An 18,751-nucleotide genomic window follows, 5' to 3' on the forward strand; every position below is an offset into this window, starting at 1 on the left:
GAACTATAGATGTCTCAAAGCTTCCTTTTTTAGTATAATAACCATACGGTATTCAGTGGTTTGACTAATTCAAATTTGACCAAAGCCTTTTTTTTTAGTATAACCGTCCGATATTCATTGGCCTGACTAATCCAAATTTGAACCCGAGAGGTTCCTTCATATCTCAAAGCTTCATTATATAAACACGAGCGGAGGTACCGTGTCGGTTATGGATTCGGTCTAACTCAACAACTTTAGTTAAAACATTGTATTTGTCGTGAAAATCCATTGAATATGTATAGATTATTAATTTAGAACCCAATAATTTAAAAAGACCTCTATATATAAACATAGCCACAACAACAACAACCAAAACAAAGTCATAGGCAACTTTCTACATAACCTTTAGCATAAACTAAATAGCCTCAGAACTCCTACTTGCCTCTTCTTTTACATACACTTTTGTTCCAATGGAAATCAACTTTCAAACACATCATCATAAAGAACCAATCTCAATGAAGAAAGTAACCAAATTCAAGGGGAGAAAAAGAAGCAAAAGTAGTAGTAGTAGTAGTAACAAGTTTGTTGGTGTAAGGCAAAGGTCTTCAGGGAAATGGATAGCTGAAATTAAAGACACAACACATAAGAAGATAAGAATGTGGCTTGGAACTTTCGAAACTGCTGAGGAAGCTGCTCGTGCTTACGATCAAGCTGCTTGTCTCCTTCGCGGATCAAACACACGAACAAACTTTGTTACTACTCGTGTTTCTACAGATTCTCAACTTGCTTACAGGATCAAAAATCTTCTTGATAGTAAGAAAATTGCAAAACAGAACAAACAGAGGAACTCTGTTTTTACTAGTAGAAGTACTAGTAACATCAGCAGCAATAGCTCAAATCCAATTAGTGTAGTTGATTCAGCTTCTAGTGAGAAAATTCAAGAAAGTCATCTTCTTGAAGGGAATTTAAAGGTTTATGAAAAAGTACTTTATTCTTCTTATGGTGAGATAATACAAGAAAACCAACTATTTGACAACTTATATAAGCCTACAACTACTGCTGCTACTACGCCTGAGTCCCAAACAAGTTGGGGTCGGCTATATGAAAGTTTATCTCAGGCTGAAAAAAACTTATATAAGCCTGATATGATAAATTGCTCAGATGGATTCGATATGAGTTTGTGTTCTTCACAGCCTGAAGTGTCATGGGGCTTTGAATTTGCTCAAGAATTGTTAGATTTTCCCATTTCGGGTGAGAGTTCACGTGAAATGGGATATACAGAATTTGAGAGGATGAAAGTAGAAAGACAGATATCAGCATCACTTTATGCTGTGAATGGTGTACAAGAATATATGGAGACTGTTCATGATCCTGCTGATTTATCTCTTTGGGATCTTCCTCCTTTATGTTCTTTGTTATCCTAAAATTGAAACAGATTCTGTTACGGTTATTTCTTATATGTTTAAGTTGAATATGTGTTTTGTCTTCTCTCCTTGAGGAATCAGGAGAAAGAGATAAAAGGTAGTGTAGATTGTGAGACTAGAAAAACAAATCTCTGCTCGTTTGCAGCGCCTCTTGATCTTTTATTTTACTTACCTTGTGAAGATCACTCAAGTGTCTACGACAGATCCAATCAGTCTCGTGATGATGAGAAGTCTTTTCCGATATTCAAGGTATTGTCACAACAACTCAATTAATCCGGTAAACTACTTGAGGCTCTCCCTGGTTTAGTAAGAGGGAGGGGATTTTTTTTCTTTGTTTGGAGGTGTCTTTAAAACGTCAAAACAATTCATGATCGGTCATTCTCACGATACGTATATGCTATCGGTAAACTAATTAGACTTGGAGGGTGGTGTCTTTCTCAATGTATGAGCTTCTGTCTAAGAAATGACAAATGAGTCATAAAATGATTTAAGTCAATTAATGATTCAAGTCTTTTTTTTCTCCCATTCTTTTAGTGGAAATGACAGGAGATTCTTCGAGTTAAAATGTGATTTGGAACTTGAAAACAAATTTGAGTTACCACTTATAAATACATGGTAAATAAAATGAGAGAAGAGAGAGAAGAACACAAAAATATTGGACAATTTTGTAGAAGCCTACTCTGCACATATCAGAGCCAGGTTTCGATCCTGGGACCTGTGGGTTATGGGCCCACCACGCTTCCGCTGCGCCACTCTGATTCTTCACAATTTTTGTGCTCGTTAATTATTTAACTGTTTATTCAAAAAATATGAACTGCAACAAAATGTTAATTGTTAATTTGTTTTGATGGAATCTTCTCTTTTACCATAGATTATTATATCTAGACATACCATTCAAATCATTATTTCTTCTATTTGTTATAATTTTTTATTACCAAAACAAAGCATCCTTTGTCATGTTTATGTCTGATTGTTTATGCGTACAGAGGCGGATCCAGGATTTTAAGATTGTGGGTTCTCAAAAAAATAAATTACAACAACAACAACAACAACAACAACAATATGCCCAGTGTAACGTCAAAAAATCAAAAGCAGATTAACAAAGGAAATGAGGGGCAAACCAAAAGATAAAAGAGAAAAATGTGGGTTTGAGTTACAGGTGTGCTTGCGTTTTGCTGGAAAAAAATAAAAAGAAGCAAAACTGAACTTAAAAAATGAGTCCAGCGGGAATAGCTCCCACATACTGTTGCATGATTAGAGCCTCAGATTTCCCCTCTTTGCCATTAAACCATACAATCATTTAGTTATGGGTTCCAAACTGAAAATACTTGTACTTTACTATGTTTTTCAGTATAATAATAGGACCTACATTAGCGGATGTGGGTTCCCGAGAACCCACACTCGCTACTGTAGATCCGCCCCTGTATGCGTATTGGTGGTAACTTCTTGCAAGATAAAAAACAAATAATTTACCGTACCGAAACAAGATATCTCTCTCGTCTTTCCCGAATAAAAATAAATGTTTCTTTTCTAAGGAATATTGTGGATAACTGACTTTCCTCACTTTCATAGTTACTATGAGCATTCGATCCAATTTGATACAATATCGAACCACAATAATCTAATGTCGAAGTTATAGTGAAGATGATAAATATCCTTCCATTACTAATCAAAAATCTTGAGTTCGGGCCTTGTCAATGGAGTCACTTTCACTTTCAATAGGAAACACTTTGTCCTAAAGGGAAACTTCCTGACACCCATCCTAATTAGTCCGGTCCAAAACCGGATTAAAAAACCCCGTAGTGATATAAATATTTTCACCCAGTAATCCTCATTCTACACTGGTGGAGTAGCTGTAATATCGACAATGGTAGACTATACTCCTGGTTGTAATAATGATTTGCATAGTAACACAAATCAGATGGTTGACAATTTGCATGCGAAGACCCTATTCTTGTCTAATTGTAATAGTTTAGTCTATTTATGGTATAAATATAATTATGATAAATATAAGATTTGTAATCCTATCAGAATAGGGTTACCTTATTAAACTAGGGGACCTTATGATGAATACAAAGCAAAAAGAATTCTCCCATTATTCTTATCTCTTTAAATTTCTGTTCCTGTCTCGATTCTAACAATTTACAGGTCGTCCCATTTATGTAGCCCAATTATGTGATGGATCATGCTCAGCTTCACGTGATGAGATCTCTCTTGATTTGATTTGTGGTATTGCGAGAACGAGTTTATCTGTCTTGCCAAGGATAGATTGCGGAGTTCCCATGTCATTGGAAAAAAAAAAAAAAAAAAGCTTGACGTGATGAGACCTCATGGGTTCGACTGTTTAGTCAAATATTTTATGTGAAAATACCATAAAATTAGAAAATCTTATCTATTAATATTTTAAAATTAAATGATGTGATGGAAATTTTTATTATGATAGGGTAAATATGATTTTGGATTAGCGGATTGGCATCTAAAAAATAATTTAGTGATTAAAAATGTTGCAATTCGAATCATAGTGTGACGAGTTTGAATCCTGATATTTCCTAATTTTATTGATACAACATATTTTTTCAAGTGATACCTTAATACATTACGCTACCATATGTTTTAAGGTAGCATTTTAAAGATGAAAGTATTTCGACATCAAGAAGACGGGAGTTTATAATATAACCATCGACAACTCCATCATTTAAAAAATGTCACTCCACTAGTCCTTTCAAAAATCCTTTTGTATATTTCTATGACCCCCTTCTTTGAATTTCCTTATTTGTTAATCCTGCGGTTGATAAATTCATGTAAACAAAAGAGGTCAAGTCTTTAAAATGTTGTAGCTAGCTCACTTATCTTTAAATGGAGTATTTTTCCAACTCTTCTAAGGCCCTTATATCTTGTAAATAATCAGCCTTGATACGTTAGTAACTTATCAGACTATCCCAAGATTAATCGAGTTGAGTTATGACCATTTGTTGAGGCATTCCAAGGGTTGAATCTGAAATGACACATCAAAACAGATCAAACAACGTAACCGGCGTGTGAAAATGAGACACATAATCCAGACATGAAAATTAAATGTGAAGATCAATAATTAGATAAATTTGAAAGAACCCAAGCTAATAATTAAAGAAAAATACATTAGCTTTTATTTTCATTGCAAACCAAATTAAATGAACTTGAGATATGTCATGTTGAACTTGAACATATTGAGTAATGACCTATTTGACCCTATCGCAATTTTGGGCTGATAATTTTAGTCACATAATAGTTTTCACAAAAGATCAGCAAAGAATAATACAGGAGATCAGCAATGAATAACACATCAATTTTTTGTATGATAATTTATTTTAAATCATTTTTTAATCGTGAAGAAATTGCCTACCATCTGTTAAAAAATTAGGTGACTCCAAATAGCCATGACTTAAATGCTGTTTTCTTCTTCTTCTTTTTTTTCCTGTTGGTCCACGTTTATTAGTTGCCTACCCTTAACTTCCTATTTATTTGCCATTTCAAATGTAATAAGTTAGAATATGTGTCAAATTTATCTCCTTTCGGACCTCTTTGGTGGCTTTTTGTGTGATGACAAAAATGATTTCTAGCTACTTCATTTTGAATGTGATGGCATTAAATGTGTTTTGCCCTTCCATTTCCGCAGGAACTAAAAATTTACTCGTAAAAGTTTTTTCGCATTCGGTATTTATATCTATAAAAATATTATAGTTGAGTGATCTGATGAGGTAAAAATACATGTTAATCAATCATGTTTAAATGCTAAAAACTCTATGTACAAACATGTGTCATGCATTTACCGACATGATGTAAATACCAAATATTGACAAATATTTACTCTTTTTACTTAAGATTCTCCTTACATATTGTTGTAAATATTATTTTGTAACATACAATATGCATATTTACAATAACCAACATAATTTGAAATGATATAAAGTTAATCAAATTAGAATAGAAAGTAAAATCTTAAAATCACCACAAATCGAGATCCTAAATCTCTCATCCGACGTGGTGACAATAAACTAACACTATTGTAAAAAATTCTGCCTATGCCACTGTTATAAAGAGTCTCATGTCATCATGAAATTCAGACAAGATCTTGTTTAGTAGGGTCTTAAGTTTATCAACTTGTACAGGCTTTTATTAGATCATAATTGATTTTCTAACAGATTAAATTAAATTCCAATGAAGCTATACACCTAATTATGGATTCTTCTATAGTGTTTCAATATCATCTCTCATGTGGAGTGGGCGGGGGGGTGGGGGTGGTGATGAGAAATGTCACAATCAATGCCCATTCAAAGGGAACTCTTACAAGCAACCTACACTTATTTGTATTTTCTTCTTTTTGTATTGTTTTCTAATTTCTTAATTAAAATATAAAATTAAATTCTAGAAGCATCCCTTAAAGCTTGCTATTTTGGACAGAAAATACATAAAAGTTCCATGAGAGCGAGTGAGTTACACTAAAAAGGAATCTCTTTGGCTATGACTTTTTTTTTTTAACTTAAGAAGTGTGCAGCAGACAGGATCAAACAGAAGGAATTTGAGTAAGTATTTTTCTTTTATCCAAGGTGACATTAAACTATTAAAGTAATCATATCAAGAAATAAAAGATACTTTATCTGTTTCAATTTATGTGAACCTATTTCCTTATTAGTCTGTGCCAAAAAGAATGACCTCTTTCTATATTTGCAAACACTTTACCTTTATGCAATAATTTATAGCCACACAAAATATATGTGACTCATTTAGGACCACAAGTTTAAAAGTCTTATCTTCTTTCTTAAACTCCGTGCCCAGTCAAATGGGTTAACATAAATTGAAACGGAGGGAGTATGTGTTATAAATAAACCATACTATGGATGTCCATTCAAATACACAATCAATTGAATAAGCTTATAATTGGATAAACTTGCAATCAAGCAGACGAACAGAAGAAAGTAGGCTCGTACGAAATAGATTAAAAGCAGCTCACGAAATGTCTTGCAAAGCGGCTTCCTCAAGGCGCAATCAAGCGGGGAAGCTTGCGAGAAAGCAAGCGATTTGCAAGTAACTCGTGAAGCGAACTTCATCGCTGATTTTACGAAAAGCCTAGCAAATTTGCTTCTTTTCTTCTATATATAGGAAGTTAATTCAGTTCATTTATACATTAATTGAAAGAGCAATAAAATCTCTCTCTCCCCCAATTTATTTGGTTATATTTCTTGATGTCGTGTACTTTTAATATTATTTCATAGCAATATGCAATTAATAATCCAAAGAAAGATCTAGTAGCCAAACAAATGAGGATTCTTTCTACGTGGGTCCCACTGGACCATCCCTAAATTTGTCACACACTTGAGGGATAAGCTTCCAAGTTCCACCTAAATGATTTCATTATTCCAACAAGTAGGTTGGGATGAACGAAACTTTTTTTTTTTTTTTCCTTAAATCAAATATTTCCCGATTGAATCTTGAAAATGGTTATAATTTTCTAGGAAATATTTATTGTGTAAGTTTATTTATATTGTCGATCTCAAACACTAATAAAGAAAGAGAATTGTGACAGAATGATAGTCAACATAAAACTAATCAATTCATGATGCATCCTCATAAGTATTTGTATAATGATGTTATGAGACATGTTTAAATGAAAATGTGGGAATTCATTTAACATTCCCAATTTGTTCAGGACTAAAGCGTTATTATTATTATTTTTATTAGAAAATGCCTCTTTTTTGCACTCAGGATAGACTTTAGAAAACGTGAATATGAATCAATCGGTCAAATAAAACTAGCTGATAAGACAAGGAAAAAAAAAAAAAATCTATCACAATCTCGACAAGGCAAAGTTCAACCTTCACTCCCACAAAGAGCAAGAAGACAGGTGTCTTTATTGCATACAATTCACCTTTATGAAAGCCACCCCGTCATTACTCCAATAATTCAGCACCAAAGAATCAAAATCTCAATACTATATCATCCCACTCTTCTAGACCATTTCTTCATTAGATTTTACGAAAAAGAAAAATGGATCTTGAAGATTGGGAGATTCTACCTGATGATGGATTTCTTCAAATCCATGATGATGATGGCAAAATGATATTTTCAAGAAAATATACATCTGATTCCAAGAATGAATTCAACATGAATTATTTCATTTGTCCATCTCCAAAATCATCCCAATTTGTTGACACAACAGGGCACCCCCCAAGAGTGCCAAATCAAATAGTCCCTTTTCAAATTCAAGAAACCTCAGATGATCAAGAAGTGATAACCAAACTAGTCATCACTAATTTCCCACTTGAGATCAACATGTTACCATCACATAACATTGAAGATCCAACCTTTATAGCAAATATGATGGAAGTTGAACAAGATCAAGTGTCATCACAAGTTTTCTTCAAGAAAATGAAGGAAAATGATTTTGAAAACATGAAAATGGACTCACCAAAGTCCAATAACAAACCCCTTTTGTCCCAATTTGAGGAGAAAGTAGAGGACTTGGAGGTCGAAAAAGAGATGGTGATCAAGAAAATTGGCATTGAAAAAGAGGATACTGAAGAAAACAATGGTGGATTGAACTTATTGAACAAGAGTTTGAATGGAATTGGTGCTATTTGCTCTTTTGGGGTTGCTGCTGCTGCTACTATTTGCATCATATTCATTGGTAATCACCAAAAACAAAAGCAGAATCAGAAACTTCGGTTCCAAATCTTTTCTCATGACAAGGTTTGGCATATCTTCAGTTATTTTCAAAAATCATTTTTTGTTGAGACATGATATAATTAATTGTTTAAAGTATGATCTCTCTAGCAACTTAAACTTTATTATGGATGTCACGCACTTTAACATGGTATAAGAGCTAGCAAAGATCCTGAACCCAAGGGGCCGTGTTGTGACTTTTCTCTGATATCCTGTTGAATTGTATGATCATCTCATCAAATTTCACTACCCTAAATAGCAAAGAGCACTTTAACGTGTTTGACCATCACCTCCTACGAATCGTCCGTTAGAAAAGACTTTCTGAGTGGGGTAAAAGATCTTGGGATCGTCGATCTCTTCCTTAAATATTTAGATAAATCGATGTCGGTAGATAGTGTGAAAACACTTTCCGATGTCGAATCCCAAAAAGCAGTGAGAGGTTCCTCACTCTTCTTTGATCCATCTTAGACAGAGTGGAAGCCTCGACTCGAGCGTAACTCCAGAGTATCTGGAAACTCGAGATCATAAATGGATTCTATTACCATTCTAGTTACCTCTTTCATGATCCTTTCTATATGTATTACTAGTCAGTAAATTGCATTGTTTATTTAAGGTTAAAATTATTTTTTATATGTGTAGTAGATGAATCTAATTGGCTTCTTCACACATTACTTCTTCACGTAGTATTATACTTAGCAGATTACTAATTTTATCTTTTAAATTATCTAATCAGGTTCACTAATCAGTACCGACAGTTAACTGTGAGCTAAAAATGAAAGAGAATGTCCTTCCTTGACTAGTTCAAAATTAATAAGTTATGATATCTGTTCCTGAATTTGATATTTCTTTGGTCAATGATTAAAGCTGTTAAATGTAAATTACACTCTAATTTGAAGTATGATATTTCACTATTAAAAAGAAGTTGCTATCAAGATGTTGTGTAGATAAGAAATGATTCCTGTGTGACAAGATTATTTTGATTATTTCTTTGGACTATGCTATTAAGTAATTAAAAGTTCTTTCTAATCACTAAATTTATAAATGAGATGATCACACAGTTAAACATTCTTTACACTTGTCCTTGATTCTTTTTTTTCAACAACTAATATTTGTAGGATTTCATCTAAGAAATTCTTTTAATTCTTTTTTCCTGTGGGATTACAGAGGATGAAGCAAGTAGTTCATCATGCAACAAGATTGAATGAAGCAATTTCTGCAGTGAGAGGAGTTCCAGTTACAAGAGCACATATCACAGTTGGAGGTTACTATGATGCTCTTTAAATCAAAGTTCAAGAATATTTATCAGCATCTTGGATCCTTTTCATGTTCCATTAGATTATAGTACATATATATAGGAATGTTATTATATATATGTTGTACATAAATATAAAGGTCAATATTATGAAGCATTGGAGTTTGGTTCAGATAAAAATAGTATTGTTTCATGAATGTAAGCTTTTGTTGAGGCTTTTATGTATTTTTTTTTTTAAGTTTTTGGTACTTGGCTTTGTTATGTTTTGGGAAAAGCTAACTAGTGTCAGTTTTAGCAATGGTTAAGCACTGTAATTTATATATGTATTGTGCCAGATTTAGCAATGGTTAAGTACTGTAATTTACGGTATTTGTTTTAAATTATATAATTATATTCACTAATCAGTACCGACAGTTAATTGTGGGCGGGCTAAAAGTGAAGAGAATGTCCTTACCTTGACTTGTTCCCGCAAAATTAATAAATTATGATATCTGATCCGTAATTTTAGTATTCTTGGTCAATGATTAAAGCTGCTAAACGTAAATTACACTCCCATTTGGAGTATGATATTCACTACTAAAAATAACTTGCTATGAAAAGAGATGACGTCTGTCTTATTTCTTTGACTATGCAATTAAGGATAAACTGATGAATCAATTATGTTTCAAACAAGTTGGTAGATATTTTATTTTACGTAATTTGTTACAATAAAGTCACTAGAAGTAAAGAAAGGGACTGATTGAACAAGTCGAACCACCCACTATAAATGATATTTATTTGAATAGTGAGTTGTGACCTACTCCCTCCGTTTACTTTTACTTGTCTATTTTGAATTTTTCATATTATTTAAGAAATAATAAATGAAGTACATAATCTACCAATGTACCCATATTAATTAGTGCATAGTTTTATTAGATTTGAAAAATAATTTTAAATGAGTAATAAATACTATGAGTAAAACAGAAAAAAATAAATTGTCTTATCTTGATATGTTAAAAGTGACAAGTAAAAGTTAAAATCTATTTTTGAAAAACCGGACAAGTAAAAGTGAACGAAGGGAGTACAAATTAATTACTCCCCCAATCCCATAATAAGGCCTCATTTGTTTGTACTTATTGGATGTCTGAATCTGAATGGTTCAGACCTTAAACCATTAAGTGCATTTGTTTACATTAAAATCTAAGCACTTATTGAGTCTGAATAGGTCTTAATCATTAATATCTTGAACCAAGTCTTGATATCATTACGAGGTATTTTTGTATAGGACTTTTTTATCACCAGCTCCAACCTCAACCCCAACCCTCCACCTCAACCCCACCCCCACCCACTCTCCACTCCGACCCCACCCCACTACCCACGCACCCTCCACTCCAACACCCGACTCTCCACTACCCCCACTGTCACGTCTCGAACCATGACCTGAGCGAAACACAGCACTCGGTGCCTTACTGCATGTGACCAAGCGAACCACATGACTTGCTGAATCATCATGAGGCATAACATGAGCGGAAGATAACATGAAATGTGATGAGCTTTTGTAAAACATGAGATGTCATGATAATTTAATGAAATACTTGTTTAAATCATGAATGCGGATAATATCATAAATGAACCAAAATGGCTAACCGACTCTGAGTATCTGACATAACATAATTTACTTGTCTAGTCTATGAAACCTCTATTATGAGTCTGACTGGAAAACATACTTGATAGGACAAGGCCCCAGCATACATTTAATGTATAAATAAGTAGAAGATAAATGACTAACTAAACCCCGAAGGAGATGGGGCTCACCAATAAGCAGATACGGGTAAATCCTACTAAGCAGATACGTCGTCCTGTAAATCTGAACCTGCATCGTGAAATGCAAGCCCTCGGGTAATAAAAAGGGACGTCAGCACATTGAATGTACTGGTATGTAAAATAACTGAATGAAATAACATGGGACATGAACTAGCATGATAAGAGGTGAAACTGAAACCTGAACATGAACATAAGCATATGACATGGAAATAATTACATATATATAACATTGGTAAAAACATTTTAAGTTGGGAGAGCAATAAATATATAACCGACAACATATGCCGTACTTCGTATCCTACCAAATAGAACACTCAGTCCTTGCCAGGGTAATGAGATTTAAACATGGCATGAAAGGATCTCGTCATTATGACAGATCATCCTAAACATGGGTGGAGCGATCCTCATCCTACGATGGCTCCGTAGTTTCAGGCTGCGTGAAGCCTTCTCGGTAATTAATGCAACTTTCAAAAACATGAACATGAAAAATAAGTGGCACTTGCTACCCATGGCTTTTCGGGAATCATGCATGTACATGGATATCATTTGTATTATTCTTGCATGAACTTATAAAACATCTATAGCTTTTCTTGAAAATATCATAATAGCTTGTGAGTCCTTGGTTTCATGAGATACTTGTCATAATCTTGCAAACATGTTCTTGATTCGTGAGTAATAATAATAGTTCATAATTATATATATAATTAACTTGAAAACATGCTTGTAACTTGCTAGATAAAATCATAAAGCTTCATATAAACATAATGAGAACACATGAGGAAGAATTCATGATTCAAGGATTAAGCTAGGGTTCCTAATAACTGTAATGGAAGATTAGGAATACAATAACGAATATAGATACAAAATTCATGTTCATAAATACATCAATACGGGCTATCAATATATTGGGTTTAATGCCTTAGGATTTGAACTTTATGGATATCAAGAAATGGTGGGGAAGAACGTAGAGATTCCACACGTGGATAGAAGTTCTACATACTTTAATCGCTCCAAAACTTGAATTAAAGACTTGAGCTTCGAAGAAGATTTCCAAAATCTTGAATCTTGAACCTTGAGATGGGTTTTCTTAAAAACCCTAGGTTAGGAATGATGATTTTTTGTTTAGATTACAAGGATATATATTAGAATTGAGTTAGAAGGCATATAATAGGCTTACCTGGGTGTTCTTGGTAATAGGAGAGAGTAGAAGGTCGCTCTAGGGCTTGAAGGAAAGAAAAATAATGATTTGGATTGATATGGATGAATATATACTGTTTTGGGTCGTAAACTTATATGGCCACTAAATACGGTCCGTATTTCACAATATGGGTAGTATTTTTTGGACTGCTCTATGACTCTTCAGTAAAATGGCCATAACTTTTTTTATGGATGTCCGGTTGACCCCCATAATATACCGTTAGAAAGGTATTTCAAAAATCTACAACTTTCATGAAGGAGGTTTTCCCAAATTCCTAACACAAATACCCAAAAAATGGCCATATGTGTAGACTGTCTTAGACTTAGACGAATTTAGAATGCATTAAGAACTTCACGTTTTGGTTTCACTTCAAAACGACTATTTATCACGCGAGTTCATTCCGAATGGATTCGTATAGCTAAAATATCACCTTTATACTAGATTCATACATTCACACTTCGAATTTACGTGATGTTACACCCACCCCACCACCAACCTCAATCCCAGGCCACACTACCCACCCCCACTCCCCACCAACCCTATCCCACACCACCCACTCCCACTCCCCACTACCTACACCTCCCACCACCAACCCCACCCCCACTACCTCCTATCCCTCACTCCAACCACCCACTCACCACTCCACCCCTACTCACCACCAACCACGACTACAAAACATCCCCACCATTACTAGTGAACATAAATGTTTCATTTTATTTTATTAAGTTTGTATTTATTTACTTTTTAATTTGAATTATTTATTTATTATTTTTAAATAAATACATTATGCATATTCAGATATTGAAAAATAAACAGTATTAATCATTCAGTGTTCAGACCTAGAGACAACATCTTAATCATTCAGATGTGCATTCAGGTTCAATTCCTACTGGATGCACACCAATAGGACCCTACAATAAGTCTATTGGAATTGGCTCTGTATCAATGGAATCTCACTCCCCATTCTCTCTTAAATAAATAAAGCTCGCCCTAGGCCGGGTCTTTCCCTGTTGTTCTATTCCCACCACGAGAAAGACGCACGGAAGAAGTATTCCCAGCGTGCCGAGGATCCGTTGAGAGTTTAGACGTCTTAATCTTAATGAAAACAAATGAGGCTTAAGTGTCATTTTAGCTAAAAAATTTATCCCATAACAAGTATCACCTTAAAATATCAAGATATAAATTGAATAATTGTTTCCAATTCTACACTTAGACCTCATTTGTTTTCATTAAGATTAAGACGTCTGAATCTCAATGATTAAGATGCTATCTCTTGGTAGGGAGAGTGGGTGGGGGCAGGGTGGTTTTGAGTGGAGTGTGGGTGTGGTTGAGTTGGAGGGGTGGGGTTAGAGTGAAGGGTGGGTGGTGAGGTAAGGTTAGGGATGGGGGTGGGTTAGAACGGAGGGTGGGTAGTGGCCGGGAGAGGGAGGGGTAATTGAAGTAGAGGGATGGGGTTAGGGGTGGAGCTTGTGGTAAAAAAAAATTCATACAAGCATACCTCTTAATGATATTAAAACTTGATTTAAGATCTTAATGATTAAGACTTATTGAAACTCATAAGTGCTTAGATCTTAATACAAACAAATGAACTTAATAGTCTAAGGTCTAAACCATTAAGATTCAAACCTCCAATAAGTGCAAACTTTAGATTCCCAATGTCAAAAAATTTACTTCTTGTGCATGAATAATTTATTTTTATTATATAGAATAAAAATTCATATAGCATTATTAATTTCTTAATATACATATTTTTAACTAAAATGACACTTATTATGAGACGGAGAGAGTATTTGACTACAAGCTTTTAGGGTTTAGCTTGATTAAGCAACCTCTAAGTCGAATATATGCTTAGTTACGCTCATATTTACACTAAACAAAATAATTTAAACTTTATAGTTAAGCTCGGTACAAACCTTAATAGTTAAGCTCAGTAAAAGCACGGTCCAATTGATTTTCAAATGGCTGTTCAATTTAGAAATATGAATCAACGAGAACTGAAATCAAATTAGAGGCATCAGTTTTAAAAAGCTCGAATTTGGATCATCACAGTTTGATCAGTCCAAATAATTATTATTAATCATCATCTGCCTCCACACATATACTTACCTTGATCAGACCACATCTCTAAGAGAGATTAACTAATTTAACCTTAATTATCTTTAGGTTGGATGAGTGCAGAGTCTTAATCTTAGTTTTTAAAAATTAAGCAAGAGTTAAATTCCCTTATTTAGTACAATATGCTTATTAAAAAAACCTAAAAGTAACAAATTGGAGGCATCAGTTTTAAAAAGCTCGAATTTTGGATCATCACAGTTTGATCAGTCCAAATAATAATAAATCATCATCTGCCTCATTATGTATCAAAGCAAAACATCCTTAAAATATCAACAAATATTATCAAGAATCAAACTTTAGGTTTTGAGACTAGATTTTTAATTGATTAATGTATATATTAAATGTTTGAAAGGACCTATAGAAAGGAACAGTAGAGAGGAATGAAACAATTCAAACCCCTCAAACTAAATTCAATAAAAAACAAATCTTGAAACTTTTCAGCTCAAGATTTAGTTCTCAAAATTTAATCTATGCCCCTGTCTGAACCGAATGAATTTTTCAGTAACTCATTTGGGAATTCTTGAGGCAAAAATTAACAATTTACTATCAATCCATATACCCTTTTGGATTTCACAAACACCATCATCATTAGAGTTTACAAAAAATTAAAAAAAGAACCTTTTTTTTTGCATACATATACAAGATTTGAACAATTGATGAAGAAGAACAAAGAGACCCTTCAAAAAGGCCCTTTTGGATTTAAAAAAAAACCATCTTCATTAGAGTTCTTATACCCTTTTGGATTTTAGCAAGACCATGTTCAAAATTAGAAGAAAAAAAAAGATTTTTTTTTTGTATACATACATAGACTAATAGAGAAGATTTGAAGAAAGGGGTATGTCCAGAAGATGCTTAAAGGACAATTGATGAACAAGAACAAAATAGTTCTTTCAAAAGGCCTTAACAGAAAGCATCAAAAGATTTAATCTCAGCCCCCTAACTAAGCCAAATATGAAACTAAAATATGTCCATAAGGCTACTCAAAGAGGCAATTAGTAAACAATATTAGCTGATAAAACATACAGCAAATTATCTACAAGCTAATATAGAACAACAAGAAAAATAAGAACATGGCAATGGTGAAGTGGTGTGATATTGCTGCTTGCTGAATAGTGGGTACGATATGATGAATTTAAGGAGAGTGTTTAGGGTTTCATAGCTAAAGAATAGAGAAAATGTTCACTTTTGGTTCATAAAGATTTGGTCTTTGATGTGTTATGGTCCACAAAGTTCTGTCTGGCTCAAATGATATCCTCAATGTCTCTGATTAGTACACAATAGTCCCAAATCCAACTATGGGCCAAAAGACACTACCTAGATGGACTGCATTTTGGGCCACATAAGGGAAAATGGAAGGGTCATTCGCACAAATGTCCCCGTTTCGGGGTGATCTTTAATTTTTGGCCCTCAAATTTGTGGTATTTAATTCTTGTCCTTCATCATTTTTAGCGCATCATAATTTATATTTCGCTCGAAATATTTTACGTTTAACTTTGGCATATGTATCATAACATCCACATAATTTATGCCGGACAAGAAAAAACTTCCGACACTCAAAATCTGAAAAATGACGTAATTTTGGATTTCACTCGGCATATTTTACGTTTAACTTCAGCGTATGTATCATAACATCCACACAAATTATGTCGAACAAGGCAAAACTTTCAACACTTAATATAATCTGAAAATACTACAAAAATTGTGCCGCACAACTTAATTCCTACATAATTTATATCGAGTGAGGCAATAATTCAATTTCCGAAGATAAAAAAGTTATTGAAATTATGCCGAGCAAAGCTAGTCTGGATATTTTCATTGAAAATAGGAGGGGAAGGGGGGGGGGGGGGAGGAATTAAAGGCCAATGCGTTTGAAAGGCAATCCGTGCAAAAACTTGAAAATGAAAAGATTCTACAAGCCCCAAAGGGAAGACCTCTTTCATACAGATTGAAATGTATGGTTTAAAACAAGTCATAAAAATGTGTAGCTAGAGATTATTTAATTATGGGTAATATGAGAAGTTTGAAGTTAAATTGATATTAAATATAAAAATATTTCAATTTTTTTGGAACTGACTAAAAAAAAAAAAAAATAATTATATAAATTGAGATAGATGGATTAATAAATTGATATTATTCACGAAAAATTATGCGTATGTCACTGTTTGCTTGCCTTAGCAATTAGCATAGAGGAGGATAAGGTCACATGCTTCGAGCTACACCGACGAAATGTGAGGTGTAGAACAATGCAATATCCAAATTGCATCCAAATCATAGTCATACTTTTTTAAAAATTTAATATATATGCACAATAGAAGAATTGCAATATATTTTAAATTGTTCTCGCAAATTATTTGGTTTCTTTTTCCGAGTTCTAATTAACTCTACTTCCTATGATGATTACATGTAATTATCTTCTTAAGTCCACAAAATCCTAAAGAATTTGAATCATCTTTTTCCTCTTTTGTAATATAATGTTGTAGTTATAGCAACCTTGAGAAGAATTCAAATGCTGCATCATCATGCTTTACTTAATTTAGTGCAAAATGAGCCATCCCAACTCTTATTTGTGAAAAAAAAAAACTACTTTCACTCCACAATTTTCCAATATTGCTTTAAATTGATGGAAAGAGAGAAATTAAAGAGTAGAAAATCACATAGTAACATTATATATTCATAACAACTTAAGAATATCCAGAACAAGAACATATGTACAAGGTGACAATATCCCAGTGAAGTACAAAAATTTAGAAAACAAATAAATGAACCTCAATCTCCTTCTCATCTCAATGATCTAACAGATTGAGTTGAAATAACAATTAACAAAAAACAAAAAAAACTCTACACAAACAACATATAGTCGGACAAAATAAAGAGCTACACTTGATTAGTCGACATCCACGCAAGCTAGCTCAATCAGAAGAAAAACCCAAATGCAAGAGCTACAAAAGAGGCAACAATAGTCGGCACAAATACGTTGGCATCTGAGGCTGGAGCAGGTGCAGGCGCATCCATTGCAACTACGTTCTGAATTCCGGACATGGCTACCAACACGACCATGACAACCACCAAGAAAACATTCATCTTCATTGCCTCCATTAATGAAATTTTGAAGAAATTAAACTAAATTTTGAGGAAAAAGATATCACAAACTGTTGAAAGAAAGAAATAAGCAAGAATTTTATGGACGTTGAACGTGGGACTAAGGTTTATATAGAAAATGATATGTGTAGTATTACGGGCAGTGCTGCCCGAAGAGACAGTTAAATCAACCACATGATATGCTTCAAGATTTTTGAACTTTATTGTCTTTTTTGAGGTTTTTTTGAGGCTTTGATTGTTCAAGAAAATTAAAAAATAAACACGCGAAGAAATCAAAACAAACACAATTCTCTATTGAAAGTGCAAGTATATTACTGCGACGAGGTTTCATTCCTTGAAATGTTTTTATAATAACATCATTAGAAATCCTATTAAACACATCTTTTTCTACATAAGGCACCAAGCAACCACTAAAATAACTCTCATTCATTCGACTCCGCAAGTCATTCTTGATAAACTTCATTGCCGAAAAAGTTCTTTCAACGGATGCAGTGGCAAGAATCGGCAAAAGCAAGGCAAGTTTCACTAAAAGCGAATACAAGAGGATAGTTTGAATGCTCTTTGTCCGAACTAATCTTTTTGAAAGATCACAAAGTCCTTTTAGATCGGAGAACCTTTCATCAAGATCACGAACATCAATAATGTAACTATAAGTTGATTCTCGAGCCCCCATACTAAATTCATCAAAAGATAATGGAGCCATTCTCATTATTTTCGAGATCAAAACTAGAAAATGGTCAATTGGATTTAAACAAGCAATTCCACGAAGAAATCGGTCGTTACTTCGTCAAAACGATAAGAAAGCTCTTTAATTTGGTCAATAACTTTGCAAAACACTTCAACGTAATAATGGTGTGAGACAAGACAAGCTCAACAAGTTTACGCCGTGATCTCAAAGAGGTAAAGTACGGTTCATCTAAATTAGGTATCAAAATTTGATACTTGATACAAAATTTAGATACTTTATCAATAAGCGAACCCCATTCTTCCTTTAACTTTTGCAACCTTTTTCTTTGCTACTTGAACAAGTAGCATGGCATTTGCGATATCTTGCTCCTTTTTATATAAGCATTTGTTAAGCTATCCGTGATTGCTAAAATATCTCTCATCAAATGCAATATGAATGCAACATCAAATGTTTGACATGCCGAGAAATCTCTCTTTCGGACAATGTGAATCAAC

General features: G+C 33.6%; 3 protein-coding genes and 4 non-coding genes across 7 annotated transcripts; 2 read left to right on the forward strand and 5 right to left on the reverse strand.

The window, feature by feature from the left end:
- The first annotated feature begins 238 nt into the window (after nucleotides 1-238).
- Nucleotides 239-1,403, forward strand: LOC132041658 (ethylene-responsive transcription factor ERN1-like). Its single transcript, XM_059432365.1, has one exon. It carries the CDS (start codon nucleotides 450-452, stop codon nucleotides 1,401-1,403), a length of 954 nt encoding a protein of 317 aa, XP_059288348.1. The 5' UTR covers nucleotides 239-449.
- Nucleotides 1,404-2,090: 687 nt separating this feature from the next.
- On the reverse strand, nucleotides 2,091-2,162 carry TRNAM-CAU (transfer RNA methionine (anticodon CAU)). The gene has a single exon. It is a non-coding gene; the product is annotated as a tRNA-Met (tRNA).
- Nucleotides 2,163-7,300: 5,138 nt separating this feature from the next.
- Nucleotides 7,301-9,723, forward strand: LOC132041636 (uncharacterized). The gene is made up of 2 exons (XM_059432338.1): nucleotides 7,301-8,129; nucleotides 9,267-9,723. Exons 1-2 carry the CDS (start codon nucleotides 7,428-7,430, stop codon nucleotides 9,381-9,383), a joined length of 819 nt encoding a protein of 272 aa, XP_059288321.1. The 5' UTR covers nucleotides 7,301-7,427; the 3' UTR covers nucleotides 9,384-9,723.
- A 4,640-nt stretch (nucleotides 9,724-14,363) lies between these two features.
- Nucleotides 14,364-14,445, reverse strand: LOC132041676 (small nucleolar RNA SNORD36). Its single transcript, XR_009411184.1, has one exon. It is a non-coding gene; the product is annotated as a small nucleolar RNA SNORD36 (small nucleolar RNA).
- A 181-nt stretch (nucleotides 14,446-14,626) lies between these two features.
- On the reverse strand, nucleotides 14,627-14,706 carry LOC132041675 (small nucleolar RNA SNORD36). Its single transcript, XR_009411183.1, has one exon. It is a non-coding gene; the product is annotated as a small nucleolar RNA SNORD36 (small nucleolar RNA).
- Nucleotides 14,707-15,305: 599 nt separating this feature from the next.
- On the reverse strand, nucleotides 15,306-15,421 carry LOC132041677 (small nucleolar RNA U19). Its single transcript, XR_009411185.1, has one exon. It is a non-coding gene; the product is annotated as a small nucleolar RNA U19 (small nucleolar RNA).
- Nucleotides 15,422-17,120: 1,699 nt separating this feature from the next.
- On the reverse strand, nucleotides 17,121-17,657 carry LOC132041634 (arabinogalactan protein 14-like). The gene has a single exon (XM_059432333.1). It carries the CDS (start codon nucleotides 17,564-17,566, stop codon nucleotides 17,384-17,386), a length of 183 nt encoding a protein of 60 aa, XP_059288316.1. The 5' UTR covers nucleotides 17,567-17,657; the 3' UTR covers nucleotides 17,121-17,383.
- Between the last annotated feature and the right edge of the window lie 1,094 nt (nucleotides 17,658-18,751).

This window comes from Lycium ferocissimum, unplaced genomic scaffold, assembly GCF_029784015.1.
Source record: "Lycium ferocissimum isolate CSIRO_LF1 unplaced genomic scaffold, AGI_CSIRO_Lferr_CH_V1 ctg11, whole genome shotgun sequence".
Taxonomy (NCBI): domain Eukaryota; kingdom Viridiplantae; phylum Streptophyta; class Magnoliopsida; order Solanales; family Solanaceae; genus Lycium; species Lycium ferocissimum.

Coding starts and splice junctions, on each gene's coding strand:
- LOC132041658 (XM_059432365.1), top strand. CDS start 450: ATGGAAATCAACTTTCAAACACATCATCATAAAGAACCAATCTCAATG.
- LOC132041634 (XM_059432333.1), bottom strand. CDS start 17,566: ATGGAGGCAATGAAGATGAATGTTTTCTTGGTGGTTGTCATGGTCGTG.
- LOC132041636 (XM_059432338.1), top strand. CDS start 7,428: ATGGATCTTGAAGATTGGGAGATTCTACCTGATGATGGATTTCTTCAA. Junction 8,130..9,266: donor AAATCTTTTCTCATGACAAG/GTTTGGCATATC, acceptor GTGGGATTACAG/AGGATGAAGCAAGTAGTTCA.